This window comes from Pteropus medius, unplaced genomic scaffold (genome assembly GCF_902729225.1).
Source record: "Pteropus medius unplaced genomic scaffold, Ma_sr-lr_union100, whole genome shotgun sequence".
NCBI classification, from domain to species: Eukaryota; Metazoa; Chordata; class Mammalia; order Chiroptera; family Pteropodidae; genus Pteropus; species Pteropus medius.
In genome coordinates, this window is record NW_024340849.1 from 42,202,569 (window position 1) to 42,224,501 (window position 21,933).

Genomic DNA, 21,933 nt, shown 5'->3' on the forward strand with positions numbered 1-21,933 from the left:
TTTCACTGAATTGTGAAATTCTGCAAAAGAAATAACTGCTAAATGGCAAGAACTGTGGAGGGGTGGGGCTCTACTAAGTATATTGTGAGGTTATCTTGAACAAAATAGAATCAAGATTGTTTAACTTGGATGGAAATACATTGCATCAGATCTTTCGAGTAAAGACATTTTTTAGCAAACATTTATTAAATACTTGCTATGTCTAGGTACTGTACTGAGTTCTTAGTTCCAATAATATGACAGTTTTTAATGAGTTCAGTCTAATGTAGAATACAAGTAAGCACATAATTTCAGTGTAGCGTGACAAATGCCAAGACAATAGGAAATAGTATTTGCTTTATACAGGTGATTCTCTTGAAGACTTCTGTTTTCTTGAAGGGATGAGTCCTATACATAGATATTAGCAGTTGAAAGAAGCAGACTAAAAAGTTTAGGTTCAAAATTAACTAGTTTTTAATAATCTTGTTACATATGTGCATAGCTTTTATACTGAGTTTTAAATCTATTTGGGGAGATAAGACCTATTTCTTGTGATTAAAATACTGTAACAAAAGCCAAATAAATGTTACAGATAATAACCACAAGGGGAATATTATATGTAATGATCATTTACTACTGTATGCCATTGAAAATCATAAAAGAAAATAAACATTGTATTCTTGGCATACATAAAGCATATGAATTTATGACCAGTTGCCAAAATTATAGGTTGCTGAGTATCTACAGTCTAACCTTTTTGATCTTGCCTGGTAGAACTTACAGCATGGCAGACTGTGAAAATAAGACAAGGAACTGTTAATGTATGTTTTAGATTTCTGGAGGAGATTTAGCACCAGAGTTATGTCATGATTAGTAAGTTTTATAAATTGTTGGGGAATGCTAATAAAAGAAGTGTTATTTTCTTTATCAGACTTTTATTAACATTTTTAAAAGTTGTATGCTTTAAGACACACAGGTGTACCTCATTTCATTGAGCTTTGCAGATACTGTGTTTTTTACATATTGAAGGTTTGTGGCAATCCTGTGTCAAGCAAGTCTGTCTGCACCATTTTTTCTATAGGCTAATAAAAAGTATGTACAATGTGTTTTTAGACATAATGCTATTACACACTTAATAGACTACAGTATAGCGTAAACATAACTATTATATGCACTTGGAAACCAAAAAAATGCGTGGTGATTCACTTTATTGTGGTCTGGAACCAAACCCCGCAATATTTTTGAGGGATGCCTGTACAGTAATTCCTCACTTAATATCATTGGTAAGTTTTGCAACTATAAGTGGAATGATGTATAGCAAAACCAGTTTTACTGTAGATTTAATTGATATACACAAGAGTTAGGTTCCTATGGCATCTCATTGGTGTTATAATAAACAGTGTTGAACAAAACAATGTTATTTGAGGACCTGCTGTACAATTATTTAGCCAGATCCATTAATTGAACTGGAAAGAAAATAATTTTTTTAATGTTCACCATGACAGATTTTTTGATTACTGTTATTTCTGAAGATGATAGTATCATTAAAAATATTAATCCTGCACATATTTCCATGAAAATGTGGAAGCTCTCTAACAATGGGAACCGACCACCAGCAAATGTGAGTCATGGAAAGCATTTTAGAAGTTACAAATAGCTGTTACTGTTAACTTAAAATTAAATGTAATTTAAGTCAAAATGCAATGTGTATGTATTGGAGAATTAGAAAGTAACTCACTTTATCACTTGGGATTTAAAAAAATTTATCAGAATATGTTTCAAAATTAAGTGCTGATGCTGTTGAAAAAAGAGTAGCCTATACTGTGATATTTCTAAAACTTATACTTTACATTGTAGAGTTATCTTGTCTAAAGGACAGTGGCACAAGGCAAAAAGCATTAAGTATCACTATGAGATAATATAGAAAATGGGATGGGAGAGATATGATTGATAGAAGTACAGGGCAGGGAAAGGGAATAGAGAAGTGAGAACAGTTTGAGGATCTAAAGCAGCATAATTCAATAGAAATAGAAATCACATGATATTTAAATTTTTCTAGTAGATGCATTAAAATGTAAAAAGTAAAATAAATTTTAATGTAGTTTTAACCTAATATATCAAAAATTACCATTTCATTATGAACTCAGTATTTTTAAATATTTTGAGATTTTACACATTTTATTTGTACCAAGTCTTTGAAATTTGGTGTGTATTTTATGCTTATACCACATCTTAATTTGGACCAGCCATATTTCAAGTGCTCAATAGCCAGATACAGCTGTTGGCTACCATACTGGACAATGCAAATCTAAAATAAATCTCAGATTGGAAACTAAACCTTAACCAAATCAGAAGGTCCCAATTTAACAAAGCCTTGCAGGATTTATGGTTTATTTTACTCATATGTTTAGGAAATTAGCTTTCTTAATTTATGCTATGAGTCCCATCAAGTTGCTGTTACTATATCACTACGGTAGAGATCTGTTGTGTTCCCTTTAATAATAATATAATATGACTTTTCTCTGTGACTAATCTCACCATCGTGTTACATGCATTGTAAAGATATATACATATAGGTGTGTGTCTGTATTTCTAAATCCAGATGTGATCTGTATTCACATTTGGTGAAGGTAATATAACTTCTCATCCTAAATATACTATTTTAATTTTTGTGATTTCTCCCTCCCCCTTTCTCTCCTGCTTCCTTTTCTAGGCAGAAATATTTAGTTGTAATAAAATAAAAGATAATGACAAGGAAGATGGCTGCTTCTACTTCAGGTATTTCTCAAGTCATTTCATATTTTTATGTAAATTTTGTTGCAGAGTGAATCATCCTCTGTAGGGCCGAAATGCTTATTATTTCAGTGCTTTTTCAGACTATACTGAAGGACCAATTTCTGTTTTTCAAAAAATTCCCAATCTATCATAGACCAGTGCTCCTTTTTTTTTTAAAAAAAAAAGGTCTCTGTGCACTTGTTCTCAAAAGCAATGTCAGATTGTTGTACATGTTTCTGAATACTCTTATATTATCTTTCTACAGAGAAGTAACAAAACATTTATACCAGCAACTGTCTTTCCTCTGCACTTCGAATAACATTGCCTTAGGTCTTTCGGGTATTTTCGTTGCATGGGATTGATTTAGACATCCTAGAAGGGACCCACTGCCTTCTCTTCAGTCTGTTAAATTACCTTTCAGTGTTTGAATCTATTAAATGTGTGGTAATTGAGCTATTTTATTGTATTCCAAAATATGTAATTCGTTTTAATTGGATCTTATTTTACCATTCCAGGGCTTCAGTTTGAAGGAATACTTCTGTAAATCTTTTAAAAATAATCACACATTTTAAAACTGCATAGAGGTAGTGGTTGCACAACAGTGTTTATCTACTAAATGCCAATGGAGTGTACACTCTAATATAGTTAATTTTGTTGTGTGAATTTCACCTCAATAAAAAGAAATCACATATGCTGTCGGTTACACATATAAAAAAATATATTTCCCTAAATTGGATATATTTGAGTGCATGAAAATATTTGAGTTCTTAATGTGTGTCAGTCACTGTATTTGGTGTTCTACATATAATCTCACTTAATTTTTTAACTTTTAAAAAGCGAAATTGAATATTCATAAAGTTAAAATAAAAGATATGCAGCTTTCTGATTTCTCCCAAAGTGAATGTCTGTGCATCCACTGCTGGAGTCAAGAAATAAAAGATTGCCACACCTTGGAAGCCCTTCGTGCCCCTCCCAGTCATTACCTCCTTTTTCCTTTTTTCCTGCTGTGCATGTACACACACACACACATATTCACATATTCTCTCTCTCTCTCTCTCTCTCTCTCTTTCTCAACACTTCAACACTCAACACTCTCAACACTCTCAACACTCTCCTGACTTGGTTTTCTTTAGAGTTCTATCATACATGCATATAATCCCCAAATTCTCTACATGTGCCCATTTTTTAACTTCATACATACTATATTGTTTTGTACACAACTTCTTTTACTCAATGTAAGATTATTGCTTGGAGCTGTAAGTTCATTCATTTTCATTGCTGGGTCATGGATTATGTATATGTTTAATTTTAGCTGCTGCCAAACAGTTTTCCAAAGAGTTTGTATTAGTTTATACTCGCACCAGCAGTGTATAACAGTTTGCAATTGCTCTGTATTTTCCCCAACATTTGATTTTGTCAATCTTTTCCATTTTAGTCTCCTGGCGTGTGTACTGGCATCACATTTCGTTTTAATTTGTATCTCTTTTTTCATCATATATTGGCCATTTTGATACCCTTTTGTGAAGTGCCTGGTTGTGGCTTACCCATTTTTCTACTGAATTTTCTTTTTCATATTAATTTGTAGCAGCTCTTTAGAGATTATGGATATAAGGCTTTTGTTAGACGTCTTTGCCCATTCCGTGGCTGGCTTTCGCATTCTCTTTATGATACCTTGAACAGAAGTTCTTAATTTTTATATAATCAAATGTATTAATTCTCTCCTTTATAGGTAGCCTTCTTTGTGTTCTTAAGAAGTCCTTCCTGACATTTAGGTCATGAGGATATTCAGCTGTATAATTGTGTTGGGGGTACACAAGACTGCCCCCATGAATTTGATGATTCATTAGGAGGACTCACAAGACTTGTCATATAGTCTTAGAGCTATGCTTTGTTAAAGCAAAAGGATAAAAAGCAAATCAGGAAAGGGAAGAGGTACATGGGACAGCATTCAAGGGAAAACATACTCAGGTTTCCAAGGATTCCACCCAATTGAGTCACACAGGATATGCTTAACGCCCCACAAGTTATGATAACACATATGAAATGTTGTCAACCAGGTAATATCATTAGGGACTCAGCAGTCACGGTTTTTGTTGGGGGTTGGTCATATAGGCAGCCTCTGCCTGGCGTATACCAAAATTCCAGATTCCCAGAAGAAAAGCAAGGATTTAGCATAAACTGTATTGTTTGCAGAAACAGCTTGGGTATTGTTAGCCACTCTTACCACTTAATGGTGGGAACCTTTCTGAAATCTAAGTTCACAAATGCCAGCCAGTTTGTGCAGTTATACCTGAAATTAATATTTTTATGTATGGTGTGATATAATGGGTCAAATTATATGTGTGTGTGCGTGTATGTATAGTTGTCCCTACATTACTTACTGAAAAGATCATTTTTCTGCATTGCCATCTTTATTATATCCATATATAGTGGGGCTGTTTCTGGACTTCTTATTTTGATTTCTTGGTCTATTCGATATATTTTGCCATACTATACTTTCTTGATAAGTCTGGTATATTATAGAATGAGTCCTATAACCATGTTCTTCATGAGTATCCTGGCCCTTTATTTTTGCCTACAAATTTTTCAATCAGTGTATCAAATTTCAAATAGCAAAAGTACAATTTCCATAACAAAACCAGTTGAGATTTTGTTCAGGTAGGAATTTGGGAACATCTTGCAATTTACAAATATGGCATCTCCCTGTTTTTATTTAAATTTCTTTAATTTCTCTTTTTTTTTTCTTTTTGAATCAAAGTATTATACATATCTTTCCCTAGATTAATTTCTAGATAGTTGGTATTTTTTCCAGTTTTATTGAGCTCTAATTGACATAAAACATTGTATTAGTTTAGTGTACACAGCATAATGATTTCTGTATGTATATACTGCAAAATGATTATCACGGTAAGTTTTGTTAACATTCATCACCTCACATAGCTATATTTTTTTTTTCTTATGTTGAGAACTTTTAAAGTTTACTCTTAGAAACTTTCAAGTAGATAGTGTGGTTTTGCTAACTATGGTCACCATGTTGTGCATACATCCCCAAGACTTACTTATCTTATAACTGGAAGTTTATACCTTTGACCACCTTCATTTTGCCTACTCAACACCCCCTACCTCTGGCAACCACCAGTCCATTCAAAATTTGCTAATGATTTTGTTTTAATTTTACCATATCTATTTTGGCTGAGTGTGGATTTGTATATTTCCCCTCTTGGTTCTGTCAGTGTTTATATATTTTGAGGCTATGCTATTATGTACATATAGACTTAGATTATTATATTTTCCTGGCATATCAAATTGACTATCATTACAGTCTTCATCTTTTTCTCTAGCAGTGCTTTTGTCTTGAAGTCCACTTTGATAACAGCATACCAACTTTCCATATGAGTGACACGCGAAAGCTACCTTAGGGAGCATAATACTTAGTGTTTGCATAAATTTTTTTAAATTACTTTTGTATCTTTATATTTTGTTTTCTAACGGTAGTTGTTTCTTAAAATAATCTTCTCTTTTAATTGAAAAGTTTAGATCTTACATGTAATTACCAAATGTATACTTTTAAATCTACTCTTACCAGTTTTTTATTTGATACTATTTGTTTTTTTCTTAATTTATTGTTTTTAATTGTTATTTTCTCCTTAAGTTGGTAGTTACACAGTCTTACAAATCTCTAAGTGATTTTTTTTTTTTTTTTTTTAGAGATTACAACATACATAGTTGACCAATGCATAATTGCCTTTTTTACCCTCTTTTTGGGCAGTGCATGCATCCTAGAACACTTAAACTCCATTTTTTCTTTTCTACCTTACATGCTTTTGTTGTTATGTATGTTAAACCTATCAAGATGTTATTATTTAGTGTAGTCAGTGTTCATTTAGATTTACTAACATACTTTCTGTTAATCTTCAACTTAGGGCTTCCATCTGAGATCACTTTCTGTCAGGGTATCTGAGGAAATTCCTTTAGTATTTCCTCTAGTGCACATTTGCTGGTGATGAATTATCTCATTTTTGCCTGAAAAAAATGTTTTTCTACCCTCATACTCGAAGTATATTTTTTCTGGATGTAATATTCTAAGTTGCTTTCTTACAGTACTTTCAAGCCATCGTTCACGCTCCCATCATTTCTCTTGAGAAGTTAGCTCTCAAGTCTTATTTTTGTTATCTTGAAAAGTAACCATTTCCCTTCTTCATTAGTGGTTTTGAGTTTTGTTTTCAGCAGTTTTACTCTGGCATGTTTGTGTATAAATTGATTTTTATTTATCCCGCTTGGTTTTTGTGAGCTTTCATTTTGTGGTTTTTGTTCAGTTTTGAAATTTTTTCAGCCATTATTTCATTAAATATGCATTACCTCTTTCCCTCTTCCTCTTCTTCTGGCAACTCTTAATTACATGCACATTAGCCCTTCTCTCAATATTCTGTCTCTTAACCCTCTTTGCCATTCTCGTGTTACTCTTCATTGTATGTATTTTCTTCTGAACTATTTTCAATTAACTAATATCTCTTAAGTAGTATCTAATTTACTGTTAAATCCATCTTTGAATTATCAATTCCTGTTTGGTATTTTTAGTTATTTTTTTTTATAGGTCCATTTCTCTGTTGGGATTCTCAATCTTGTGTTTTATTACCCTGAGTAGTAACTAAAGTCTGTCAAGGAATCCTTTGGGTTCGTTTTATCTCTTGTTTTTGTTGATTTTTATTCTAGTTTTCTTGCCCGTTAATGTACCTGGTTGCTTCTTTTTTGTGGTTTGTTTTTTACCATACATTTTATTTATGAATGTTTATAGAAATAATTTGAAAGCTAAGATGTTATTTTTCTCCAGAGTTTGCATTCACTTCTGTTCATTGTTTGGGCCATTAGCAGTCTGTTATCATTTCAGTGCAATTTCAGAGATTAAGTTGATTCAAAGCTACAAGTTGTTTTTCCCTTGAGAGCCTGTCTGCTTTAGGTCCACCTCTACTTCTAAGATATGCTCCCAGGAGCACAACAGCCTTAAATGTGAAACTCACCTCTCAGGGTCTCCATGCTATCTTATATCCTGCTGAATTATTGTTCACTTTTTGCTTGTTATCTCTCAAACATCTTTAAGCAGATGTCTTTCTAAACATGGTTGTCTTCATCAGGAAGGGTGTGTTTGCTATTTGGAAGCAGAAGTCTGTTTCATTTTCACTGTAACTTTATTAGGTATTATCCTCTTGGAGAGAACATGACTTAGAGAAAAGTTAAAGAGTTTTCCCTAAGGTTGCATATATGTTGCAGTACTGGGGTTTCAAGTCAGATGTGTATTCAGAGCCTTTTTCTTTTTGCTACATTATGCCAATATTTTGAGACTATAATGAAGTGCAAAAGCCATATGAGCCACCTTGCACAAACTAAGCAAGGTATACCTAGAATGTCATTCGTATTTTCACTGTGGTTAAGTGTGACCAAAACACTTAACTGTACCTCTTATTAGGCACTAAATTTGCTATTGTTAAGTCACAGTAAATACCTTATATATGTAAAGTTAAATATTTAGAAAAGCAATATTAAAAGATCATGATATCCTATAATTTTTAAATGTAAAACTGTGAGTTGGAAATTTATCATGTAGAATTGGAGCAAAATTCACTTGACATATAATTCAGCATTTTTGTGTTTACTTTGTCAACTTTCAACTTTATCACACCCAGAGCTTGGTTTCTGTATCTTTTGTTAAATAATGTCCAGGCAAGAGGGACCTAGGAGTAAGTGTAATATTGCAGGAAATATTTGTTGAATGAAGGCGAATGTAGTAGTAGTAATTCTGTTTTTATGCATTTTCTCTTTGTGAAAGGAACAGAAATTTTGATGCTTTGTATTTCTTCTCCCTTTATTTAAAGTTGTGAATAACTATCTCTTTCTTTCTAACTTAGGGATAAAGCAGTTCCTAATAAAATGGGGATATATTGTATCCAGTTTGGTTTAATGGATAAAACAAATACTCTTAACAGTGAACAGGTTTGCTTACTCTCTTTATATATGACAGCTAGCTTTACATTTTCTTGCTTAGTTTAGGAATGAAATATTTTCAAATGAATTAATTATTGGATGCAGAGTACAAGTAATACAATTTTCAGGAATATTAGAATAGAATATATTTAAATTATGTTAATAGATATGACCTTATTCAGAAGTTACTTTTCCATGTCTCTCTCCCTTTTTTTTTAAAATGTGCCAGGATATCTATTGCAGAATTGTTTGAAGCACACACACACAAAAGGCTTAAAGACCTAATTTAACATAAGCATCCATTCGTTAGTGGAATGGTTGATAAATTTTAATGTTTATACAGTCTCAATTTGGCCTCTTCTGTATGTCCCCACTTGTAGAACTTCTGTCCAGCTAGACTTCTGGTGACTTCCATGATGGCTGTACTGTAGTTTAGTTGTAATTTTAATGTGATTGTGAAAGGAGGTAAGCAGTGTTTACCTACTCTGCCATCCTGACTGGAAGCCTTTCCATGTCTCTTTATATCAAAGACTCAATTAGTAAGCCTTTTAGTGTGTATCATGGTAAGGTTGCTGCTATCAGCCATACATGAAAATTTTTCAATTAATAGTATTTCAGGTACTGGAATTCTGGCTAATGAAGTTTAAGGTAGTTTTAACATCCATCATCTCTATTCAGTAGATCCATTCAATAAATGATAGTGTACTAAATTTTTTTAAATTACCTATATTTTTCAGTGCCTCTAAATGTGTTTTTAGATAATTGTTAACATTCAAGAATTAATCTCTGATACGCTTTTTATCCTGAGTTTTTTTTAAAGTTGATTAGTTTTGAGATTAATGGAAATACATTTTAGAAGGTAACATTTCGTTTAGTATATGCTATCATTTCTTCTTTTACTCTTGAATACTAAACCATCAATATATTGTTAATCAGAATGCTTCTTTTGTTTTGAAAGATTTTAGTTGATGTTCTACCTAATCAACCTGTGAAGTTAGTACCTAAAATTCAGCCAGATACACCAGCTGTTTCAAATGTTCACTCAGTTACCAATAGGACCTTGGTCAAAGATCTACATCTTATTATCACGGTAATGTTTATTTGCTTCCAAAATTGCAAAAGGTAATAAATATTATTTCTAGTTTTAGGGTGCAGAATGGTTCTTATAGAATCATTTTGATTATTCAGTTTAAGGTTATAGGGGAAATTTGTACAGATGAATGAAATATTTATAAACATCTTTGAATACAAGGAGAATGTTTAACATTATATATAAACTATATCCAGATATACTGATTAGTACTGACTCAAAAATGCAGAAATATGCCTTTCCTAATTTGTCCTCTTAAAATTCCCTGTTTCATATATGTTTCATGGATCTGTGTCAGGTAGGTTGATTCCTCCATGTCCATTTCACTGAGAGGACAAGAGGAAGTAATTAAGTAATTATTTTTAAAAGATCTACTCTGATGACTGACTGTAGTGAGCTCAAAGTTTCTGGAGAGGAAGCAGCAATATAATTGCCAAGAATTTTAACAAAAACAAGTAAAACACAGTTGTAGGACTTCACCTTTATGGAGAATTTTGCTGGTAGGATACATAACACCTTTGTTTATTTTCTAGTTTTAGACAAGTGAGTCATTCTCTTGTCCACATTAATAGGTGCTAAAAGTACACAACGAAGTGAAACTTTAAAATGGAAGTCTTTTTAATACAGAACGTTAGGATCCAATATATTAGATGGAAGCACTGGTTCTTTCATCATTTCTGGGATTATTTTCTGCCCGTAGAGCACTTAATCTGAGAACTAAATTCTGTGCTTGGAGTAAAGGAGCAACATAATTTAATACTTGGGGTTTTCTAAATACATGTCATATTTTTTATTTGTACATGTCCTTCTCTGGGTTTAATCTCCTTACCGTACTTCTAATTAGTTATTTTCTGTTGTTTAAGGATGAGTACAACAATCAGACTGGAATTGATTTGGTTGGCACTGTAATAGCTACCATTAAAGGTTCTGATGAGGAAGATACTGATACACCACTCTTTATCGGGAAAGTTAAAACACTTCAATTTCCCTTTGTGAAAGGTTCAACTGAAATCACGGTAATTTTTATATCTTTTGATAGATAAGATTTCTGTATTTTATAGTTTATCCGACAATAGTACCATACCTGTTCTTTGTATATATAGCTATGAAGTTGTTCTAATTATAGCATTAAATTGAAAAGTCAAAAAAAAAGTCATTTGAAATATTTTGTGATTTTGCTCTAAACTATTACAAATTGAACCCAGGATCAGTATTACTATTAGCAAGATATCTTTTCCTATGAGATGACTGTTTTCTCTGCTTCTAGTGATTGTTCGCTTCAGTGATAGTATATTCATGCTTCATTGAAAAGCTATCATTCTGTAGATAGAATAAAACAAAGCCCACCTAAAACGTATATATAGCTTAGGAAAATTTAATAACAGCTTATCATTGTTATTTTTTTCCAAAATGGAAATGATTTTACTTATAAAAAATACGTAGTGCAACCCCCCCCACATACACAAACACAAAATCTTTTATCACCTTTCAGAGATAACAGTGATTAGTAATTTAGTGTATAACCTCCAGACTTTTCTGTATATACACTAACACTGCACAGATACTCTGTGTGTATGATTTATAATCATGAGGGGATGTAAAATTTCAATAAGATAATAGAACATTGGTTTTATAAAAATATTCTTTTCTCATTTAACACATCTCGATATATTTCTTCATCAGTAAGTATAAACCAACATCAATTTAGTGGTAATCATAATTTATTTGATCAATCCTAAATGAAAATTTAATTTCTATCCAAAGCTTGTTTTTATCAACAGTGCTTCCATCAGCTTTATTCTATGTATATCATTTTGTATATATCTGATTATTTCCTTAAGAAGTTACTGGAAGTAGAATTGGAATTAATATTCCCACCAGAATTATGTCTACATTCTCATAATATTACCAACCCTTAATATGAACAGTTTTTAAAATTCTAACCATTTTCTGTATTTAAAAAAGTTTTTTCTTTGTTACTAGTAAGGTTGAACATTTTTCATATTTTTGATCTTTATACGATTGTCTCTCAACTCTTTTAATTATTTCATCATTTTCTTCTTAATATTAAAGATATTAATGTTCTTTTGTATGTAAATTTTTTTTTCTGAGTTTGTCTTTTATTAGGACTTTGTTTAAATTGGGGCAGGAAGAAAGATTACATTCACAGTGCTAGCTTTAATATCTTATGCATTTAATCTTTAACTTTGAACTTTATTTTTATCTCTTTCAAATTCATTAACTAAGTTTCTTGGTATCATTTAAATAATTCTTCCTGTACCAATAAATTTGAAATGTCACCTTTTCTTGTATTTTTATCAATATTTATCTTTATATCTAATCCAATGCTGATACCTTTTTTTAAAAAATTAAAATGTAGTTGACATACAAAACTGTATTAGTTTCAGATATACAGTATATCACATTGTTTTAATAACATTAGTCTTATAGTCGAGGAGACTGCCAGCTTGACTTGGCATAATATAGACATGTCAGTTGGTTTGACCATGACAGACCCTTACAGCATTTCCATTTTAATTAGTTTCCCACATTTAAAGTTCTGGAGTTTTTACATAAAAATTTGCGCTTCTTGTTTGGAGAATTCTAAGGACCTTACAATACTGGGCTAAGATTCTCTTATGACAGCAGGATTTTCAAGTCAGCTATACCTGTGCCACTTCTTTTCATCTCTTGATATTGAGAGCAAGTGTCAGTTGACACTTCTATTTACACTTTTTAAATTATTGTTATTGTAATGGAGAGTAAAGTTAAATTTTCTTGTACCTTGACAAAAAATTAGATAATTAAAGCCACATGTTGGAAAACAAAGAAGAGGGGAGACATGTCGAACATGCAAAGTAGGTTTGTTTTGGAAAAATACACCTAGCCCACTTTACCTATTTCCTGTTTACATATGTACTACTTCCTTGTTCCCCCTGTAGGCATTTGAAATTGCTAACCCTGCTGTACCCGTTTCTGAGGTTAATATGGTGGCTTAAACTATTCCCCCGCAGCTGCATATAGAATCTAAGCTTCATGTCATACATATGAATTTCCACTAGAGGTTCCTAATACCCCACTGAATAAGCAGAAACCTCTTAAGCTCTACTTGATTCCTGACCTATATATATTGATTTGGTAGGTCTGGAGCAGAGCTCTGGAATATGATTTGTAACAAGCAGGTGATTCTTATCATGAGGACCACTTAGGAAACACTGGGCCAGAACACAACCAGTATTTGTAAACATTACACATTCACTTGAATGCATAATTGCTTTCTTTAAAGTTATCATCTAAATTTATAATTTTTCAAGTTGGTTAATTGTGTTATTCAAATTCTCTATATTATTTCCCTACTCAATCTGGAAATTTCTGAAATTTCTCAAGTTTCATTCTGATCATTCGTCCATATATCATACTCCAAATTCCCTTTTGTATTTGGATTCAGTTTTGGACTCTTCAGTTCTCTACATTTCTCTTATTCTGTTTATGCTTTTTTATTGATCAGCTATAGATCAGAGATTACAAACTGTAAAACTTTGAGATAGGAAAGGCCTCCTTAAACAAGACATAAAGGAAGACATTTTATTTTTAACTATAATGAAATTTAAAACTATATACCAGAAGCATATCTTAAACAGAATTAAAAGAATAACGGTTGTATATTGATAATTGTTGATACTGAATAATGGTATGTATAGAAATTCATTATATGATTGTATAAGAAAATAATTTTAAAGATGCTAAGTGGGGTAGAAATGTTGCTACGTATATATTGCTATATATGTATTGTTAAGTATATATATTATAGCGATATTTTTATATATAACAGAAGATTAACATATTAAACGTATTCTTAAATTCCTAAAGAACTGCATGCAAAGCAAAGAATAAAGACAATCTTTTAAAAAAATAAATGAACAAAGATTGTGGATAGGCAAATAATAGATGAGAAAGTATAAATGACCAATAAACAAGAAGCATGACCTCAGTACCAGTCAAGAAAATGCTCGTTAAAACAGTAATGACCGTTTTTTTAATCCATCTTTTTTAGAAAAAAATACTTGATTGATATTAAATGTTGGCCAGCATCAGGGAAGCTAGTTATTTTTATATACTAATGGTGAGAGAATAAATTGATACAGCCTTTTTTAAGGGGAGTTGGATACTACCTATTAAACTGTTTAAACAAGTCATTATATTTCTCATTATTCTAGAGAAGATACAAAGAAGTAGTGAAAGATATTTTCTTTGCTGTATTATAAATAGCTAAATATTTTTAAACTAATGTTCATCACCCAATGAAAGAATATTATAGTATTCTGTACTTTTTGGAGAAAGAATTATTAGCTATAATTTATAATTTTGTTATTTTGTGGATCATTCTACAATGTTTTATTTAAATTTTTTGAAATTCTCTGAATTGTACTGTAGTCTAAAACACAAAACAGGATCTATTTCCTATAAGACTGAAAAAAATTATTTAGGTTATAAATATTTATATTTGCATTATTTACAAATTATATGCTATGGTCTTAAACTAAAATGTAGCAAAAGGTATGTATGTGTGTGCACTGATGAAGAAAATAGAGTTTTAAAAAATCTTTAGAGCTTTTTGGGACCTCTTGTTTGGTCACTTGGGACTGGTGGGTCTACTTCCATGGTAACAACTGTAACTTAAACTCAGCTTTGGGCTTTGGGCATTGCTTTGTGGTTGTTTTTATAACTTTCACACCATTAGCTGTTTCACACGACTTCAACTTAAAGGTTGGAATTAAGAAGATTTTATAGGTCAAGATATAAGTGGCCATCGATATTTCTAGTCTGAAAGAAAAGATTCTTTTTCTTATAATTTTTCACTGTATATATTCTTTACATAATCTGTTTATTGATAAGATCATTTGGCTTTCAAACCAATACCAAAAGGTAAAAAATTTTATGTCTCAGTTGGTCCTAGTTACGTTTTAATGAATGTTTGATGAATCTTAAGGGTCAGTCAGTGTCTTGCCTTTAAAATTTACTGCTTACTTGGAAACAGCACAGCGAGATATATAACATTTATATATAGACAAATACCTTTATAAATTTCAGTTTTTTACTATTTTCTCTTTATATAGAGTCTAGTACTGGCAGAAAATAGCCCTGGAAAGGATAGTACTGAATATTATATTGTATTTGAGCCTCAGCTGCCAGCTTTGTCAAGAACATTAAAATCATACATCCTACCATTTATGTTTTCTGATGGTAAGTTTCTAGGAAAACAGAAAATTAAACTCTTATGTTTGTAGTACCTTAGATAACCTTGTTTTGCTTTCCATTAAATTGTGCTTATTAGTTATCTATTCATGTTTATGACATATTTGAGGGAAGTAACAATTTTTAAATTGAAGTAAATTATCTGAATGTTTTTTTCTTAGATGTTAAGAAGCAACAACAAATGCAAGCATTTACCAAAAAGAAGGATGAATTATCTAAATATATCGGAATGTATAGAAGTGTATTTGAAACCAGCAAACAACTTATTGATGAAATGAAGTGTAAGTCATTTTTTTATTCAAAAATAATAATAAATTATGCTTTCGGGAATGGTAAGGCAGAAAGTCGAGACCATGAGACATAAACATTGTCTATATTCCTTGACTGCAAGTAAACTGCAAAACACTGCAGACAGGTAGTAATGATGGCTTATAATATTCATCATTTGATATACATAAGATGAAGTGTTCCTTTATTTTAAATAAATTTATATCTTGCTAACCTACAAAAATTTGAGATTTTTAAAATTAGAAATGTGAATCTGGAAATTTAAGGGTTCGACATCATAAAATGTTTATATCTAGCTCCAGTTTTTGGCAACAGATTAGATGACAGTATCAATAGGGGATGTGTAATTTGATTTTTAGTTCGAGTCATGGAACTGTATATATTTTAATTAAAATATCTGCAGTATATATGTATATACACACACACACATATATATATCTCTCACGGTGTAGCTGTACAAGGTCGCACACAGATAGAGAAGTATGCAACTTATTTATGTTTTAATACACAGAATGTTCGCTGCAATTCTCAATAATGTTTATATACCGTTAAGACAAGGCATTTGCTGAGTTGTTCTGTATCATCTTTTCTGTTTGTCAGATTTTTTTCACTGTGGTTTTTGGCTTTGTGTGAATTACATAGTTAAAATTTTGGTCTATTAACTAACAAATATGTACTGCCTTAATCAAAGTACTCACCTTTGTATATCTATCCATAGTCAAGGATATTTAGAGGATAGTAGGAACTAAGTAGTGTATTTTTGTAGCACTAAAAATTGTTTTTATAAAGTCTTATTTGGTTATTGGAACAACCTTATGCAGTTATGTATAATTTATGTTTAGTCATGTGGATTAAGATTAAATAATTTATCCAAGACTATCGTTTTTAGTATAATATCTCATTAATTTATTGCTTATTTTTATGTATTAGATATGAACCTTATAACTTTGAATTTCTAAAATAGACATCATTTTTTCATTTAGGTCAGTCATTAAAAGGAAAAAAATTGAAAACATTTTCAAAACCTGTATTTGGGGAATTATTACAATTTTTTGTTTGCTTATTTTAAATTTTAGGCCAGGTTGAAGGAGCAAAATTAAAAGAGGTCCAGTTGCGAAATGAACTAAAAACACATAATATTGACATTCCTATAACACAACAGGTACAGTTTCCAAGTATATGTGAAAGATTTATTTTTTTATTAAATTATAATCTGTAATTTTTTTTTTACCATTCATATTTATTCAGAATGTTATGGCCACTACTGTTTTGGGGTACTAAGATGTGTATTATAATCTAGTCACTTACTAGACATTAAAAGAGTATAACAAAATGATAGTGCTGTTTTCAAAGCAGTTGCAGTTTGTGTTTCTAATGTAATGACACTAATAAGTGAAAGTAATACTACATCAGTTTGAGAACTGCACTGAAAAGACTGTGTAAGTTATATAGTATGTAGTATATAAGTAGTGGCAAAGAAAATGAGAGAAAGTAACAAGAGACGATAGATGTTTTTAAACTTACATTCTTTTATGTACTCAGTTTCAAAGAGAAGTCCTATTATAGGTCATGTGTTTCTTAACTAAGATAAAAAAAAATCAGTGAGGTAAAAGTTTTATGTTACTCTTTTAAGTAACCATACTCTTTTAGTAATGCTTGCTTAGTAATGTTATGTTTTGGGGTTGTTTAGACTGTTGATTTTTCTCTGCTATCATTATGGACTGCCTAGTACAAGAGTAATTGGCCTAGTACAAGAGTAGTTAATTTTTCTTTATAAATTACAGATGCCACACATTGAAACACTTTTGAAAAGAAAGTTGTCAGAACAGGAAGAACTAAAGAAAAAACCTAGAAGATCATGTACTCTTCCAAACTATACTAAAGGCAGTGGAAATGTTTTGGGAAAGGTTTGTTTTTATCCTTTTAAGAGGCAATGTATTTTATCACCTTGTTTTGTTTAAAATGTTTTTAAATGACATTATAATAAAAGTGTGCATTTCTTTGTACTTTTAAACTTTTCCAATAAATTACTTACTCTTGTTACTATACTAGAGATTTGGCAGAATTTAAAACTGCCAAATAAATTACTTTTAAATTTTTCCAATAAATTACTTACTCTTGTTACTATACTAGAGATTTGGCAGAATTTAAAACTGCCAAATAAATTACTTTTAAATTTTTCCAATAAATTACTTACTCTTGTTACTATACTAGAGATTTGGCAGAATTTAAAACTGAAATGAATAATTAATTACTTTTAAATTTTTCCAATAAATTACTTACTCTTGTTACTATACTAGAGATTTGGCAGAATTTAAAACTGAAATGAATAATTAATTTCATAATTCATCTTACTATTGAAGGCTATGGCAGAAATTGTTAACGTCTTAGTTCAAGGCTTATTTCCTACTTAGAGATGCTTTTATGTCATATGGCTTTATAGGTAGCCAAAACCTTTCCATGTGACTCAGACTTTGGTGAGACAACAGAAGAGAGATCAGAATTTTTGAGTGTTGAATCGAATGTTGTTGGAAAATGAATTCTGGAATGCTCCTAGAACTTAAGAATAAACCATAAGGAATGGGAGGGGGTGTCAAAAAAGAAAAGAATGAACAGTAAGAACAAACAAGAAACTTCATACATTGTTTACTGCCAAGAGAATGCCATTTTTCCTTATTTTCTGTTTCTTCCCTCTTAGGTTCTACTTTTTGTCAAATGAATTATGTTTTCATTTTTTTTCCTTCCAATATTTAGTCCTGAGCATTCTATTTTATAGAAAGTTTTATTATAGAACATCTTCAATTTTTAATGGTGTGAAGTTTTGTGGTATATGTATGTGTGGTTTACTTGTTAAACTTTTACATTTAATACACATCTTGGCTTTCTGCTTTTACCTCTGTTTTAAAATTGAGGAAACTGAAACTGAAGTATAGAGGGATTAAAAAAGACTTGCTCAAGGCCACATAGCAAGCAAATGGCAAGCCAGGATTCAAACCCAGGCAGTCTGACTCCAAAGTCTGTACTGTTTATCATTAATCTATATTGTCTTTATACATCATTCTTTCACAACCACTCTGTGAACTTTTTTAGTATTTCCAGCTTTTATATGAGGTAATTGAGGTTCAGAGAACTTGTTAATATATAATTAGTAAGAGGCAGAACTTAAACATAAACCAAAGTCTCTGATTCTGAAGTCCTTGGTAGTTTCTTTATAAATGGTTCCTTAACATTACAAGCAAACTACATACTGAAAATAGGAGGTAATGGTTACTCTAAAAGTGTGTACCAGTGTTTTCTACCAGAAACATGTTACATTATTATCCAAACTTCAAATATGAAAATTGAAAAATTAATAATTTAAACTTATAAACTGGAAAACAAGATGCTAATTTATAATTTTTTAAATTGCTATTCCTTAGAACCAATTTATAGAATTTATAGAAAGAAGCAGTCTTTATAGAAAGAAGCAGTCCTATGAGTCTAAGCATATTGATTATAATAGTCTCATTTCGGGTACTAACATTCCACATTCAGTGCTCGCTTCATATAAAATTCTTGTGCAATATGTAAGAGTTTTACCAAAGTATAAAATAAATTTTAGCAGATGAAATATATTTGTACGTCTTTTATTCACATATTTCTCATCATATGTCTTGAAAATCAGAGGGAAACCCTTGAAATCTCTTTTGGTATAGTTTCTCCCCTGTCTTCTCAGAAGTACAAACCCTCTCCTAAGCAGCAAGAGGAACTTTTTCAATCATGCTTAATTTTCTTCCTTGATTTCTTTAAAAAAAATTCTTCCTGGCATTTATCCTAAAACTAGAATTAATAAGTGTGGAATATAGTAGGGAACAAAAGCTTTACAATGTGTTTTTAACATGGTGAATACCGCCAGTAATTGGATGCTGCCCTCTTAACTGCAGATATCTTGAAATCCCATATATATATTTTTTTTAAAGAGCCATTCATCCCTGAGGAGGAATTGAGTAACATCCATAAAAATGGCTAGGGTAGACTCAAAACTGAAAAGGTAAAGCTAAATGAACCAAAAACTGTATGTGGTACACAAGTTTTAAAAAAGTGAGTTTATGTCTTTAAAAGGATTTTGGGAAAAAAAAAAAAGAAAATACTGTCTATGCTTTGTATCACCTGAAAGTTTAAGGAGAAAATATAGCATTAAGGAGTTTAGTGAGAGCTTTCAATCATATCTTCACTTAGAATTAATTACCCCATTATAAGATTAGGGTGCTTGTGAATAATCATAAAATGGACACCTCTCCTAGTACTTGTGGTCAAAATAGAATGAGATCACTTAATTTGATTTGCCTCTACTAATTCTTCCTTCGTTTGCTAGAACAATTTTTATCTGCATTTACATGTGCTAGTTTCCCTGCATGTCTGTTTTCTTACCTTCTACAAAGTTCAAGAGAATTGGCATACAAATTGACATTATGATATTTCTAACAGTAACACACAACTTTCTTCTTGCTAGGGCAGATTTTTGCCACCATTTCAGGTAAGGATAAAGGGTAGATGTGACCATACCAGTGCAATGAATGAGGTTTTGAAAACTGACTACAAAAGTCCAACCTTGGACTTTGAGGAAAAATGCTTCTGAGTGAGGGGCATTTTAAAAAAAAAAAAAAAAGAATGCTTCTGACTAAAGTATTTGTAAATAGGAAAGTGACTATCCTAAGCACCAAAAGTGTTCTTAGAAGCAGAAGAAATGATTCTTATTTGTAACATTTAGATTTGTTTTCTGAAAGAAATACTATGGTATTGGAATAAAATATCTACTTAGAAGGATATGTTATGTAATTACATTTATGTTTACTTGAGTCTTAAAACTTCATTTATTGCATGTGTATATTATTTAAATATATTTTATGATTACTTAAGATACATCCCAATAATAGGGATATTAAATGTGAAAAATGTGCCTCAGTAATTAGCTGTTGATATTCCAAATATTTGTATTTGCTCATTTGCAAAATTTATTGGAGTTTAATCTGTGGAACAGTTTTTCCAAAATTTAACAGCCGAATAGACAGTTTAAGATTCAAGCCAGTAAGTTTTTACAGTTTGATAATTTTTAATTCATGCATTTCAATGAAGTGTTTTTGCTGTTTGGACTTGGACTTTTAAAATATTTACTATCAAATTTTTTATATATTTAGAGTTTTATATTTGATTTTTAAAAATGGGTTACAGATTGCACATCTGGCACAAATCGAAGATGATAGAGCTGCAATGGTTATTTCCTGGCATCTGGCAAGTGATATGGATTGTGTTGTCACCCTGACCACTGATGCTGCGCGTCGTATCTATGATGAAACTCAAGGTCGTCAGCAGGTGTTGCCCCTTGATTCTATTTACAAGAAGACTCTTCCAGACTGGAAAAGGTTAGAAAAAAATAGAAGTAATGATTTTTTCTGAAATATCTTTTCTTTTTTATCGAAGTGCTGAATTTAAAGATGATTTCTCTAACGAATACCTAATACAAACCAAGAAATGACTCAAATTATCTACATTATTTTTATCTTCATCTTTATTACAAGTGTGTATACTTCATTAAGACCAGTATCGAAGTATATTCAATTATATATGCTGGCCATGTTTAATTTGCCAATTAAATGTTATTTGTATATTTGCAACACTTACAAGCACATGCACACACAAACCCAAAGCAAATTTTTGGTTTTTGCCACAGCAAAGATGGGAAGATTTCATTATCATTAACGATATGAAATTGCTTTATTTGGAATAAGGGTATAGATGCATGTTTTTTGTCCTATTTATGTAATATGAAAATAAGCAGCCATCATTCAGGTAGAGAAGATCTCTATTGGAACTGCCAATAGCAAAGTTGAAATGTAAGAGACCATCTAATTAGGATGTTTCATTCTTATTTTAATATAAATCTGATTTCATTGGGTAATTATTTATTTATGTTTTAAATATGTTTTTAGGGAATAACCAAACCTATTAAGTATTTTTAATCTAAATTTTAAAATATATTATGTGTACTCTGAGTTCGACTATTTTCTAAAATTCACTTTAAAAGACTGGAAGACAGAATAGTAAACTAAGTTCATTTCCTGTCTGTTTTTAAATAAGGTTAGTTAAAGTCGTCTTTGCTTGTTTTTAATGAAGAAAACTAAAACTATTTTTGTATATCCCATAAAAAAAATAAAAGACTGGAAGAAAATTGTAACAAAACAAAAAAATTAAAATATATAACAGGATTGACCAGTACTTTTCTCAGATTCCTAAACAAAGCTCTGCAAGGCCTACAATTGGGTAAGAATAGAGACTTTAAGGAGAGTGATAACTCATTAAGAGTCTGCTATGTTATTAAACTGACATTTCATTTTGTAATCTGAAATAGATTAAGGAAACAATTGGAATTTGAACTCATCTGCTTCTAAAATCTCTCACCCTGCTATTAGTACTTATTTTAAACAACATGGGAAATCCTGTTGGATTATAATTACTGTGTTGATAAGGGTCATACTTTTTATGAGAGACTAATTTTCCCTCCAGGAGGGTCTTCTCTTACATCCATA

At 31.0% G+C, this 21,933-nt stretch overlaps 1 protein-coding gene across 1 annotated transcript in view; it reads left to right on the forward strand.

Moving 5' to 3' along the window:
• The window catches only part of SMCHD1 (structural maintenance of chromosomes flexible hinge domain containing 1), a 140,625-nt gene that overhangs the window by 92,023 nt on the left and 26,669 nt on the right, over nt 1-21,933 (forward strand). The window contains exons 33-42 of the mRNA XM_039845162.1: nt 1,485-1,600; nt 2,693-2,757; nt 8,658-8,742; nt 9,692-9,823; nt 10,687-10,839; nt 14,941-15,067; nt 15,241-15,360; nt 16,444-16,529; nt 17,152-17,274; nt 20,579-20,769. Of these exons, the coding sequence (XP_039701096.1) occupies nt 1,485-1,600; nt 2,693-2,757; nt 8,658-8,742; nt 9,692-9,823; nt 10,687-10,839; nt 14,941-15,067; nt 15,241-15,360; nt 16,444-16,529; nt 17,152-17,274; nt 20,579-20,769 (1,198 nt within the window). The remainder of the gene's footprint in view (nt 1-1,484; nt 1,601-2,692; nt 2,758-8,657; nt 8,743-9,691; nt 9,824-10,686; nt 10,840-14,940; nt 15,068-15,240; nt 15,361-16,443; nt 16,530-17,151; nt 17,275-20,578; nt 20,770-21,933) is intronic.